A 13,354-nucleotide genomic window follows, 5' to 3' on the forward strand; every position below is an offset into this window, starting at 1 on the left:
TGGTAACCCAGCCTCCTGGTCCTTCTTATTCCTGTAGCTCTGCCCCAGGTGGCTTCTCTCTCTCTCTCTCTCTCTCTTTTTTTTTTTTAATTTAAAAAAACTTTTCATTTTTAAAAGTTTTTATTTTATATTGGAATGGGGTTGATTAACAATATTTCAGGTGTACAGCAGAGTGATTCAGTTATATATATTAATATTTTTTCAAGGTTCCCTGGTGGCTCAGCTGCTTAAGAATCTGCCTGCAATGAGGGAGACCTGGGTTCGATCCCTGGGTTGCGAAGATCCCCTGGAGAAAGGAAAGGCTACCCACTCCAGTATTCTGGCCTGGAGAATTCCATGGACTGTCTAGTCCAAGGGGTTGCAAAAGAGCCAGACATGACTGAGCAACTTTCACTTCCATGTTCTTTTTCGCTTCCCAGGTGGTACAGTGGGAAAGAATCCACCTGCCAGTGCAGAGGCAGTCCATGGATCACACGAAGTCAGACACTTCTGAAGCAACTGAGCATACACACACACACACACACACACACACAGAAAGCAAGTGTAAACTCTGCAAGGCCTTGTGAGTCCTTAAAAAGAAGCCCCTACTGAGCACGGATATCATCAGTGGTAGAATAAGCCACATGTCCAGAAGGGCTGCATGGACTGGTTTATATTATGGGGGGAAGGGCAGGGAGAGAAGGGACGTTCTGAGACGGGGTGCTGGGTTCTCACCTGGCCAGTGTGTGGTCTGGGGCTGGGCATCTGTGTGAGAGACAAGGAAGGTTAGATCTAAAGCACCAATGTGTCCAACTGGAATCAAAGCTGAAGCAACTCTGAGAAATAGTCTCTGGGCTGATGTTTTTCGTGATTCCACTGAGGAGTCACTGTCAATGTCATCATGATCTTTCTGACCCACGTCATTTTGGGAACACCCAGATGCCAGGCCATTGCCCACATCAGTGTGGCCAAAGGCTTTCTGTCCACATGTTTGAAAGCCACAGCCCCTCCTGTGACAGCTGGAGGTCATTACAGCAACATTGCCCAGGACTATCAGTCAGTCTCCCTCAGGTCTATGACAACCCCATGGTCACCCTGGAGGTGTTAGGACTCTGGGCTGTGCGCGAATGCCTGGAGAGTCTCCGTGGGGCTCTGCTCCAGACAGCCATGCCCTAGCCGGTCACTAGCATTCCATTTGTCACCTGCCTGCCATCCCCACACCCTTGAATCATCAAGGGGCTTCATGATGAGCTGTTTACCCAGGAATTCTTTCCTCTAAGTAGATGCTAGGGAAAAGCAACATAATACACCAACTGAGGTTAAACAGTGCTGCCCAGGAGAAGGAAAGCTCAGGAAGCAATTGACGAGTGCCTTGCAGAGATGGATGAATGCTTCCGCAGAAAATAAAACCTTTCATTGTTCTGTCCTCAGAAGCAGAGCTTTCCTTCTGACCTGAGTGTGTAGAGGCCACTCCTTGGCTTCTGACCGCCCCTCCTCTGGCTGATGGGGTTGGGGGTGGGGCTGCCGGCCCCAGCAGCCAAGCTTGCGTCCAAGAGCAGGATCAGAGGCACAAGTTGTGTCCATATTCTTGTGGAGCACCTTCAGGAGGTCCTTCTGCTTCTCTCTCTGGCCTTCAAAGCCCTCTCTGCTCTTAACTCCTGATCCCTTCCTTCATCCTCAGCCACAGGCACGTGCCCTGCTCACAAGAGACAGGCTGGAGGCTCTAAGGGATCCAGCAGGAGGCAGGGGACATGTCCAGAAAGAACCAGGACCTTCTGTACAGGTTTCACCCTTGACCAAACAGAGCCTTCCCAGACATAAGGACAGGAAGAGCCTGAAATCTCTGAAAATGGCAAAGGGCCAATGCAGGGAAATTTTCAGAGCCATCTGACCATCGGAACCCTCGAGAAATTATATAAGCCATGGGAAATGTGTGTGTTGTCAACCCCAACTCCTTGAGTTTGCACCCCAGTCTTGATTCTTGACCACACTATTTCAAGTTTACAGAAGCAATGTTTAAATAGAGTCTAAACCCCATTTTGCAGCCATCTGCAGGGTGTTTCATCCTTGGGCACACAAGAGTAACTTAGTGTAGGTCCAGACCTCACGTCAAGTCTGGAAGGACAGAGACCCTTCCTCACACAGATGACATCTTCTGTCTCAGCATCTTTTCTGGTCTGTGTTTGGCTTAGCCTACAGTTGAGGGAACCGTGACTCCCATGTTAACACTGAAGACTGCCTGGAGAGAAATGCAGAGCCTCATTGGAACATTGAAAACACAACTCTGACCTTATCGCTCATTCATTCCTTTAAGAATTACTAGTAGGACCCTAAAGTTCGAGTGCCGCAGTGGTACCCACTGAATAAATGAGCAACTGGTACTGTATACTTGACTTTCCTGGTGGCTCAGATGGTAAAGAATCTGCCTGCAATGGAGGCGACCCAGGCTCCATTTGTGGGATCGCCAAGAGTCGAATGTGACTGAGTGACTAACAGCAGCTGAATACTTAACTCTCATAGAGATCTATATGAGGCAAGTGAGAGAGGCACAAGGGTGCAATGGTAGAGTCAGCCCTTCAGCTGAACCAGGATGTGCTTCATGGAGGACCCCAAGCAGCAGGCAGATGCGTCTGGAAGGTTGGAAGGAGGGACTCCTGGCCGAGGGGACAATGTGAGCAAAGGCTCAGAGTTGCTCAAAGGTATGCAGTGTCCAAAGCTCAGTGTGTGATGGCTCAGCCCTGAGAGGGACCAGAGGGAAGAAGACATTAGAAGGAAGGGAAAGTCAGGTGAAGAAGTGTTTGATAAAACTCTGCTAAGGCGGCTAACTCTATGGACTGGTTTTCAACAGGAAGTGAAAAATGGAACCGGATTGTGGTTAGATGCCTATGCTGGATGGTGGGGGGTAAACTGGAAAAGATCCGAAAAGCTACAATATCAACAGAGAAAAATCACCTTCAGAGAACTCACTTGAGGAAGGGAGATTCCAGCGTGACCTTCTGGGTTGACCTCAACAGGATGGTCCACACTTATGGATTATTGTGCCTGAAGGAGTTGATGGTTCTCCCCACAAGTTCATGAAAAGACCCCCACACTCCCCCTCCTCTCTGGACAGAAGAGAAAGATACAGAAGCAGTTCCAGGCTTATAAGGGGCTGTGCCATCCAGAGGCCACTGTGTTTCTGACCCTGCTAACTCCTGGTCTGATAAAATGCAACATCACCCAACTTGATGAGCCCGCAAACAATGTGAACTTTATGTGTGATTCTCTGCAGACCTTTAAAAGGGACTATGATGCAAATATAATTGATAGTTGGATGGTGGGAATCAGAAGACATTCAACATATCCTCACCAAAGATCCTTTATCCTCAAGCTCATTGCTTGAAACTTGGCAGAGAGCCGGGCCAGCATCTCATTGCTATGTCTGTAGAGGGTTTCCTTGTGCAGGTGAGGAAAATCATAAATGGACAGCACTCTTGCCCTGAGAGGGACCTCAGACCAGTGAGCACCCTCTGGGCATAAAGACCTTCAGGAGGGGTTTCAACTACTCTCAGCGATGCCTGGGGTTCCAACCCTGTAACACCAGGACTCACAAACTAAAAAAAAAAAAAAAAAATCCAGACTCAGGTAAAGAGACTTTATTCAAAATGATTATAATGATAAATAGAAGAAACTAACCGCAAGACTGGCAACAATCTAAAGCCCAGTAGTAAGGAATCTTTCTGCAGTTAGGCGACCGGGGGCTGGAAAGGATGGAGGTGACAGGCTGAGAGCAGCAGGTGTGATTAGACAGAAGATGCCTCTCCTTGTGGGCAGCTGAGTCCAGAGGGTCTTCAAGGAATGTTGTTCTCTTTTGCAACGCTTGTCCACTCAGGCCTGAGCAGAGATCACTAAGCTGTGGGATGGAGAACAGGTTAAGTAGAGTTTAAGAAGCATTTTCTTCCAAGTGACATGTGGGTGAAATTGCAGTCAATCATTAACGAGGAAAAAATACACTCTTGAGGGACTGTCTTGGTTTGTTTTAGGTTACATATACATCTGGTCCCATCACTTCATGAGAAATAAATGGGAAAATGGGGGAAACAGTGAAACAGACTTTATTGGGGCGGGGCGGGGGGGGGGGCTCCAAAATCACTGCAGATGGTGACTGCAGCCATGAAATTAAAAGATGCTAACTCCTTGAAAGAAAATTTAAGACCAACCTAGACAGCATATTAAAAAGCAGAGACATTACTTTGCCAATAAAGTTCTGTCTAGTCAAGGCTATGGTTTTTCCAGTAGTCATGTATGGATGTGAGAGTTAGACCATAAAGAAAGCTGAGTGCCAAAAAATTAATGCTTTTAAACTGTGGTGCTGGAGAAGACTTGAGAGTCCCTCGGACTGCAAGGAGATCCAACCAGTCCATCCTAAAGAAAATCAGTTCTGAATGTTCGTTGGAAGGACTGATACTGAAGCTGAAACTCCACTACTTAGGCCACCTGATGCGAATAACTGACTGATGCTGGGAAAGATTGAAGGTGGGAGGAGAAGGGGATGACAGAGGATGGGATGGCTGGATGGCATCACCAACTCAATTGACATGAGTTTGAGTAAATTCCTGGCATTGGTGATAGACAAGGAGGCCTGGTGTGCTGCAGTCCATGGGGTCGCAAAGAGTTAGACACGACTGAGTGACTGAACTGATATATGCCTAAGGGATTTTAATATGATCAGGAAGGGAAATTTTATATTTGAGAGGAAATGATCATCTTGTCTAGATGTAAAGTAAAACTTGTAAATGAATTTTCATGTCAGATCTTCACAACTGCAAGATCTGGGGATGCATAAAGGCTGTCATTGAACTGGTGGCTGTTTCTGGAGAGGCTCACTAGGTCATACTGCCTCTGGCTCATCTGCTGACAATCGGGTTTATTTCAACAGTCATATGCCCAACACCAGATGCCCAACTTCCCTGTACCATGCACAGAGAAGGAGGACTTGTCAGCAGGTGCCTGCCTCCTTTTACCTACCTTGTGGATCCTGAAAGTACAACACTTCATAGGAAGAAGTCGGGTGCTCAGGCTTTCTGATGTACTTGACAGTCATGGTATTGCCAGAAGATCTATATTCCAGGAATGAACCTTCACAAACCCTCCCTAAGACAGAAGATCCTGGCAGCCCATCTATAATCTCCAGGGACTCTTTAGCACAGTTGAGGCTGTTGGAGCAGAGGGAAGGGCAGGCATCAGCCTTCAGAATCGTGGTCCCTCCGGCAGGCAGCCTCCCCTGTCCAGACCCAATGCCATCACAGAGCTTTGTTCACCAGACTTCCCAGGCATGGTGCCCACAGGGAAGGAGACTCATCCTTCAGAAGGGAGTGTTGGTCACCCAGGACCCTCCCCCCTACAGGGGCTGCAGGTGACTCCTTGCCTCCTGGGCAACCCCACTGATGGGGCTCAGGGAAGCCCACCCAGGACTCTGGGATCAGGAGCCACCGGAGGGCACAGTATAGCCAACCCTGAGGACTGTTTGCTTGGGCAACAAGCATGGAGTCAGGTGAGGCCCAGACATGCATGTGTGACTCCACTCCTGCTTCACCCTCTGCACCCCTGGCACAGGGGGCCCAGGACCCCCTCTTGGCCTCCAGGACCTGCAGAGGCAAGAGGGGCATCCAGCTCTCGCTGCTGCAGGCAAAGTGCACCCACGGGTTGTCACACTCCTGCCGAGGTCTCCGTCTCCTCCTCCTGCCCATCAGACCTGACCCCGCCCTGTCTTCCTCTCTCAGCCACCAGCGTGCGCCCCACCCAGGAGGGAGGTTGGAGCCTCTCTGGGCTAAAACGAGACACGGAAGGGACATCTCACCAGGACACACACTCAGCTCCCTCTGTACTAGCTCACTCTTGGATGGACTGATTCCTTCCTAGTCCCATATCCAAAACTGGTCTTGGAGAGGGTCAAAGGGACAATAACGAAAATTTTAAGAATAAGCTATCCCTCTGATCCTAATAGAAATGGTGATGTAGGAAATGCCTGCCTCCTTCAGCCCTGGCGTGTGGTTTCGGTAGATGGTCTGGACCCTGCTGTGAGGCAGGCATTTCCAGGTTGTCCTCCTCACACAGAGCAGCTCCTCCGCCTAGTGGAGACCTGACCCTGTGGAAGGTCTGGAGGGACAGGGCCGTGTCAGTCACAAGACAACATCACCTGTCTCAACCACCACTGTGGATTATATATCACTTGGTCTGCAATTGGTGGAAATGTGGCTGTGTGTTAATATCTGTGAAGAGTAACCTACTACGGAAATGCTACAACTTATTGCTGCGTTGACAGTGCTTTCTGTTGCAGTATTATTCATTCTGTCTTTTAATTGTTCATTCAGTCTTTCATTCATCCATGCACCCACTAGTTGAAAAATATTTCTTGGCTGCCAAAAATAAGACTCCCTTTCTTGTAGGCACAAACTCAGACATGGGCAGGAATGGTGCGTGCATCGTCGCTCAGTCATGTCCAACTCTTTGAGACCCTATGGCCCCCCAGGCTCCTCTATCCGTGGGATTCTCCAGGCAAGAATATTGAAATGGGATGCCATTCCCTTCTCCAGGGGATCTTCCCAAAGCAGGTAATATATGGGGCACAAATATGAGAAAGATCTGCCCAGCTGTGGACAGAGTCAGAGCAGGGGTTTCAGGTGTGATGGAAAAGTTCTTCCTCCAGCGAACTCGTGAACTAGGAAATGAGGACTCTAAGCAGCAGGTGGTGAGTCTGGGAGAGGTGCAAGTTGCCTTCCAGGCAGAGGGGACAGTGTGAGCAAAGGCTCAGAGCTGCCCAGCAGTCTGGTGGGTCCACAGCTCAGTGCGTGCTGGCTCAGCTCAGAGACGGGGCAGAGGGGAGGAGAGGTTAGAAGGGAGGGGAGATCAGGGTCCCCTGGAGGGATCTGAAAGCTGTGCAAGGGGGGTCAGCTTGATGCAGAGGGCAGGGGGCCATGTAGGTTGTCAGCAGGAGTGAGCTGAGCTGGGGTCAGGATGTGTCCGGATGTGTGTGCTGGGTGGTGCGGGGGAAATGGGAAGGGGCAAAGAGGGACACCTTCCCATAAAACCACAACATCAGCAAAGAGCACTCAGCTGAGCACTTACTGGAGCTGCTGGATAGACACCCTAGCTTGGTACTGTGGTGGCATCTGGATAGTCCAGACACAGTTCGTTTTCTGTCCATAATAGGTGGCGATCACTCCAGACTCCTCTTTGAGGATTCCCCCGCAGTTAGTATTTCCTGTAACAGAAGAAAGGATTCCAGTCTCCCAGAAGCTGCCCCAGGCCGCGGGGCTCTGTGCTGCCCCTCGCCTACCCCACTGCAGGTGGTCCTAACTCCCACTCCCCAACCACAAAGAGACATCCACAATCCAGTCTGAGCACCCAGGAAAATGTGGTTTTCAAGGTTTTACTCTTTTCAGAATTTTAAAGAGATCCATACCCTTTACTGCAGTTTGTTTTGATCCCTGAAAAATATAAGAGTTTAACACTTGTCGACAAAGTATTGTTTGTCAAGTGAAAGTGAAAGTCGCTCAGATGTGTCCGACTCTTTGTGACCCCATGGACTATACAGTCCATGGAATTCTCCAGGCCAGAATACTGGAGTGGGTAGCTGTTCCCTTTTCCAGGGGATCTTCCCAACCTAGGGATCGACCCAGGTATCCCACATTACAGGCATATTCTTTACCAGCTGAACCGCCGGAGAAGCCCATTGTTTGTCAAGTGAAGATAAAACAGCACTTTCATCATTGGTGTTTTGATCAAATGAGTTCAAGTTTTACCTGGACCTGAAAATCCTAGGGAAATCAATCAATCATCGATTGATAATCATCAGTCACTCAGTCAATCATCCATCACTCAATCATCTATCAGCCCCCGCATCAGGGGGAAACTTTTCTCTTTGCCCAGCACCCCTCTGATGCCGACACACCCTCTGCCTGGAGGCTCTCATATCTGACACTGGACACAGTGATGCCCCTCAGCCCTCCAGGCTCCAGCCATTAAAGGTGGCTCCGTTGTCTGAGCCACCTATGCTGTGGAGAGGTGGTCCCATTCCTGCCTCATGAGGTTGTGCAGGCAGGAGGGCAGGGGAAGCTCCTGAGTTGTGGAGGTGAGGAGGGAAGGGGAGAAGGAACAGGGTGGGAGTCGTAGGAGGTCAGGGTGTGGGACCCTAGGGATTGTTAAGACCAAGGCTGACGGTCAGCTCTGGAAATGCCAAGTTCCTTTAACCAAAAGGTAAACTGACGCCAGTGTTTCCAGGAGAGGCATCTGAACTGAAGCCCTAAAGCACTTCTCCCTGTGAAGAGCATAAAATGGTAAAAGCATTAATACTGTACTTACGGGGGAGCCAGTCCATTGAATCCACTGTGGCTGGAAAGACATCAAAAGAGAACAACAAATGAAAAGCCGGAAGTTACTGAAGTGTCAAGGCTATGGCACACACAGTGCCCACCCTGTGTTTCCAGGGATCATGCTGGACGCACAATACTTGGCTGCCCTTGTCCTGGGAAGAGCCGGGTCCTGCAGGGACAGAGCAGAAGTCTGGTGTTCAGCCTTCAAGACTTGCTCATTCAGCTGTGACCATTTGTTTCTCAGGCCCACTCAGTGAAAATGAATGTTCTGGCTCTGGAGCCACAGACAAGTCAGCTCTCAGGAGGCTGAGTGCCTTCTCCAGTTAACCTGGGAGTTTCTGCTCGGCAGGTTGAACCTGCCATTTCCTAGGAAACCTCTCAGTCCTGGGCCAATCAGAACAGAGGGGCACTCAAAAATAACTTGAGTATTTCTTGTAATTCTTCAATGAGACCAATGATGAATTTGCTTTTGGTGTAAATGCATGGAATAAAAATCTCAGCTGAGAAGAATGAGCATTCTTAATTTATGAAAGTTTCACCATGTTGGGGAACTGAGTCAGGGGCCTGACAGCAATCACTGTTTTCTTTGTTGTTGTGGCTTGTAGTTTATCCTCAGGGCTTGACAAGTGGGCACAGCACAGTTCAGGAAACAGACTGGGGCCCAGTGTGGCTTGGGTGAGTGCTGGATGGCTTTAGACAAGATATTTATTCTCACAAACCTCAGTCCATGCACCTGTAAGCTGGAAATTTAATAGTAACAGCCTCCTTGGTTCCAGAGGACAGTTCACGCATACACAGCTCAGTGCCCAGCCCAGAGAGGCTGTCCACTACGCTCCCTGCCACTGTCAACCTCCCACCACATTCATTTCCTTTTCCATAGACACTGCTTTCCTCAGTAAATGGAAATCAACAAGCGCTCTGGGAGCTATGTGACCATAGATGTCAACCAGGACATGGGGGTCTGTCTCCAGCTGCCCGTCCTGAGTACTGAAGTGGCACAGGATTGGGGGCCACAAAGGAAACCTCCCCACCCTGGAGCATCCATCTCGTCTGCTCTGGAAAATACAAATCGAGGTTTCTTTGAAAGCAGATCTCAAGGGCAGAATCGCACATCTTCCCATCATGGACCTGCATGTACAGTGACCTCCTTTGATCTAGAATCTAAGGTCCCGGCCTTGAAGCAGGGGAGCAAGCAGCCCCTTGGAGGAGTTCAGCACACGTCACCCCAAAACATGCTGCCTTGATCTGTTGATTTGAACTGATGGTGCTTGAGAAACAGCAGAGGCAGGAAGGGCTCTGATGGACCTGTTTCTACCTATAAGCTGCCCACAAAGTGTCCCAGGAGCAGAGCTCCCCTTCCCCACCCCCACAGCCCCAGACCAGGGAGACTGGGATAAATGCTGAGAAGGATCTGTGTTCACACACTGACAGCACAAGCCTGTCCTTCCGTCCTCTCGGCTCCTGGTCATGAGCACAGTTGCCTGCAGGGGAGCAGGGGAGGAGAGTGTGGGTCGATGAAAAGAGGAGCTGGAGCAGAAAAGCACAGAGAAGGGGACGGGACAGAGTAAGACCCACAGAGAGAGCAAGGAGGAAGAGACAGGCTTCCCTGAAGGCACGGCTGTCTCTTCTTTCCCTCCAGCACCGAGAATCCTCATGGGTCCCTCCATGTTCAGCGCAGGCCCAGCGCCCAGCCCCCTGCAGGGCTAAGACACCACCCCTGCCCTCATAGGACATCCTCAGCCCTGCTGGGAGCTGCTGCTCCTGCGGGTCATCTCAGAGCTCGTGTTGCTGCCGTGTCCCCATCCTGGGGGGCAGAGGCAGAGCATCCACCTGTCCTGGGGCTCCTGCAGGGGCCCCCGCTTCCCCCTGGATGCCACCCTCCAATCAGGTCCAGCCAGGGTCCCACCTACAACACTCACACCATCACACTTCCAAGACCCCTGCAAAGCTGACCACATCTGGTTCACCTCCTCCAGGTCTGGGCTGAAGGCTGGCTGTCCTGAAGGGCATCCCAGGGGACACTGGCTAAAGCAGAGGGGGCCCAGGGAATGCATGCCAGAACAAGGACGGACAGCCCAGAAAATGTTTAAAAATCATTGTATACTCAGCCATGGGTCACGGCCATCCTGCTGGACCCTCCTCCTCCAGGCCAGACTGAGGGTGGCATCTCCTTGGAGGAGAGTAGTTTGCAGACCCTATTCTTGAGCAACAAGCGAACTGCACAGACTCTCTAGGTTGAACAGGAAGCAGAGAGGCCTGGGGGCAAGGGGCTGGGGGCCAGGCTTTACCTGTGCTGAGCAGCAGGGCCCAAGGGATGACGCTGGACAGCTTCATCTTCGCAGCCTGGCACCAGCCTCAGCACTGAGCCTGGCCCCGGAGGCCTGGGGCTATATACACACAGCAGCTGACGCCTGACCTCCTCCTCCCCTGGAGCCCAGCCCCGCAGGGCTGCGGGAGCCCCGGGTTCTCTAGGAGAAGCAGGCTGCCTGCTGTTTTTTCTGTGTCTTTGTCATACACTTTCTGTGCCTTTTTCCCCTGGGAAATAATGACCAATTTCTTTTCTTCCTCTCCTCTTCCTGCAGTCCTGGATAATAGGTGACATGGACCACTGGCCACACAGAACTCTTATTTGAGAGCTCTCTTGTCTGAGGTTAAGCTTCAGCATGTTCACCTCCAGTGACTTACATAAGCCTCACGACACCTTGGACAGGAGAGGACCTGAGACCCAGAGAGGCCAAGGGACTCGTCCACATCCCAGGGCGCCAGTGGCAGACGCAAGACCAGTCTGATGTCCCGGCTGCCTGGTCTTAAGAGCCCTCCTGTGTCACTCAGGGCAAAGGCAGGCAAACAGCCCCCCGTCTGTTCCAGGTGCGGGTCACGATTGGTCGGGGAGTCAGAGTACATGTCAGCCTGTGTGTGGTGTACCCACAAGGGAGAAAGGTGTGCACATGTTGGCATTTATTCTATATTTATACCAACACCCACATGGCTCTGATAATGAGGTGTTACAGTTATGAGAACCCAGAAGAGCTCCTTGTTGAAAACATGTAGCAGATTCCTAACATGTTCCATCCAAGTTTCTATATAAGTCAACTTTCTACTACTTATTTATCCAAGGAAATGAAAACATGGCCACACAGAACATTACTCATGAGTATTCCTAGCTGCATTATTTGTAACAGAGAGTGGTTAAAAACCCAAATGTCCATTCATCGTTGAATGCATAAATAAAACACAGTCTGTTTGTACAATGGAAGTCATTCGACCATTTAAAGGAACACCAGCCCAGTTGTCTCTCAAGGAGCATTAGCAACTACACACCAACCAGGAGAATGCTATGTCCATTTTCCTGACCTTAAAAACTCTGCATTTTACTAAATCTTTCAAAATTCCATGTTGATTAGAAATGCTTAAAATAATATCTTTTTAAAAATATGCATTTCTCCAACCGCCAGTGGGCTTGGCTGCTTCTCCAACAGGGATATAGCTTAGTGGCAGAGTGTGTGCTTAGCATGCATGATGTCCTGGGTTCAATCCCCAGCATCTCCAGTTTTCTTGGGGGGTGCTGTGGAATTTGTTTTGGGTTCTAAATCAGTACTAGACACATCCTCGTTTGCTAAGAACACCCACTGCTTGCCCACTTTCTTGGTTCATTTTGAGCTTCACTGGTGGCTCAGATAGTAAAAGAGTCTGCTCGCAATGTGGGAGACCCAGGTTCGATCCCTTGGTCAGGAAGATCCCCTGGAGAAGGAAATGGCAACCCACTCCAGTACTCTTGCCTGGAAAATTCCATGGATGAAGGAACCTTGTAGGCTACAGTCCATTGGATCAAAAAGAGTTGGATATGACTGAATGACTTTACTTTCACTTTCCAATGTTTCTAGTCCAATCCCAGTTCTTTTGAGAATTGCCTGTTTCTGCAGTAGCAGCAGCAGCGTATCTTTGGGCCAGTTTTCTGTTATTGTTGCATTACTCGTTTCTCTTTATGGGTGGTAGAAACTTCCTATTCTTTTTAAGTCATTTCTTTCTTTACAGAAACCCTAATGGGTTCCCAGTGTGAGGGACCTTCTACCTCAAGCAGAGCACAAAGAAGTTGCCTGAGCTATCTGGTCACTCAAGCTCTTCTGGCTAATGAATGGAGGAGAAGGAGGCTCACTGGACAGGGTCTCCCTCTCAGAAAACAATGCTGGTTCTGCTCCAGTGGTTAAGTGCCCTGGTTGTTATTTCTATAAAATGCAGTAATTCCTCACAGTTCTCCTTCCATCTAGAATCTCCCTTGCCTTGATCGTTCCCTGTTACCCCTGGCAGTCCAGGGAACTTAAGTCCAGTATTCTTAAGTATAGAATACTCCCTGGCCATGATCTGTGGACAGAACAAGGAGCACCCCATGGCTATAAACGCCTGGATGGAGGGAATGCGGGAGCCATAGGGGGAAGGCAGTTGCTTGTCTTCCATCCCAGCCCAAGCATCCTGCCTTCAGTCCCTGCGTGTCAAGTTCGCTGTCCTCCCTCAGCATCCATGGAGGTTTGTGTCTGCTTGGGGAGAAAAGGAAAACACAGTCCCATTCCCAGGGACACTCAGGAATCAAAGTCTGAGCTTTAATTGGATAGCCAACTGTCCTTCCCCACGTGTCCGGTTGTCTCCCACTGTGCTGATAATGGGTGCATGCGTGCTAAGTCCCTTCAGTCAAGTCCTACTCTGCAGCCTGCCGGGCTCCTCTGTCCATGGGATTCTCCAGGCAAGAACACTGCAGTGGGTTGCCATGCCCTGCTCCAGGGGAGCTTCCCGACCCAAGGATAGCACCCGCTTCTCCCGCGACTCCCATATTGCAGGCGGATTCTTTATCACTGAGCCACCAGGGAAACCCTTGTGTCAATTACATGAGAGGTTAATGACCAAAGCTTTATAATAATCCTTCATGGGTAATAGCTGCTCTTTCCCCTTTGTATGTGTGATTTCAGTTCCTTTTCAAAATGGCCCTATTTTGGAACTTTCATTCTTCTATATGAGTTTTGGATTGT

The 13,354-nt window shown here is 49.8% G+C and overlaps 1 protein-coding gene across 1 annotated transcript; it reads right to left on the reverse strand.

The window, feature by feature from the left end:
• On the reverse strand, positions 3,600-11,154 carry LOC102175091 (spermadhesin-1). Its single transcript, XM_018041580.1, has 5 exons — positions 10,622-11,154; positions 8,323-8,352; positions 7,087-7,222; positions 4,987-5,174; positions 3,600-3,871 (listed from the first exon to the last, which is right to left on the reverse strand). The coding sequence occupies exons 1-5, from the start codon at positions 10,665-10,667 to the stop codon at positions 3,867-3,869; spliced, it is 405 nt and encodes a 134-aa protein (XP_017897069.1). The 5' UTR covers positions 10,668-11,154; the 3' UTR covers positions 3,600-3,866.

Source organism: Capra hircus, chromosome 26 (assembly GCF_001704415.2).
Source record: "Capra hircus breed San Clemente chromosome 26, ASM170441v1, whole genome shotgun sequence".
Classification (NCBI taxonomy): Eukaryota; Metazoa; Chordata; class Mammalia; order Artiodactyla; family Bovidae; genus Capra; species Capra hircus.

Bases quoted from the DNA above. Each gene is read 5' to 3' on its own strand.
- LOC102175091 (XM_018041580.1), bottom strand. From the start codon at position 10,667: ATGAAGCTGTCCAGCGTCATCCCTTGGGCCCTGCTGCTCAGCACAG. The intron at 7,223-8,322 runs GTAAGTACAGTA...CTTCTGTTACAG, and splicing joins TTCAATGGACTGGCTCCCCC to GAAATACTAACTGCGGGGGA. The intron at 5,175-7,086 runs GTAAGTGCTCAG...CTGCTCCAACAG, and splicing joins GTGTCTATCCAGCAGCTCCA to CCTCAACTGTGCTAAAGAGT.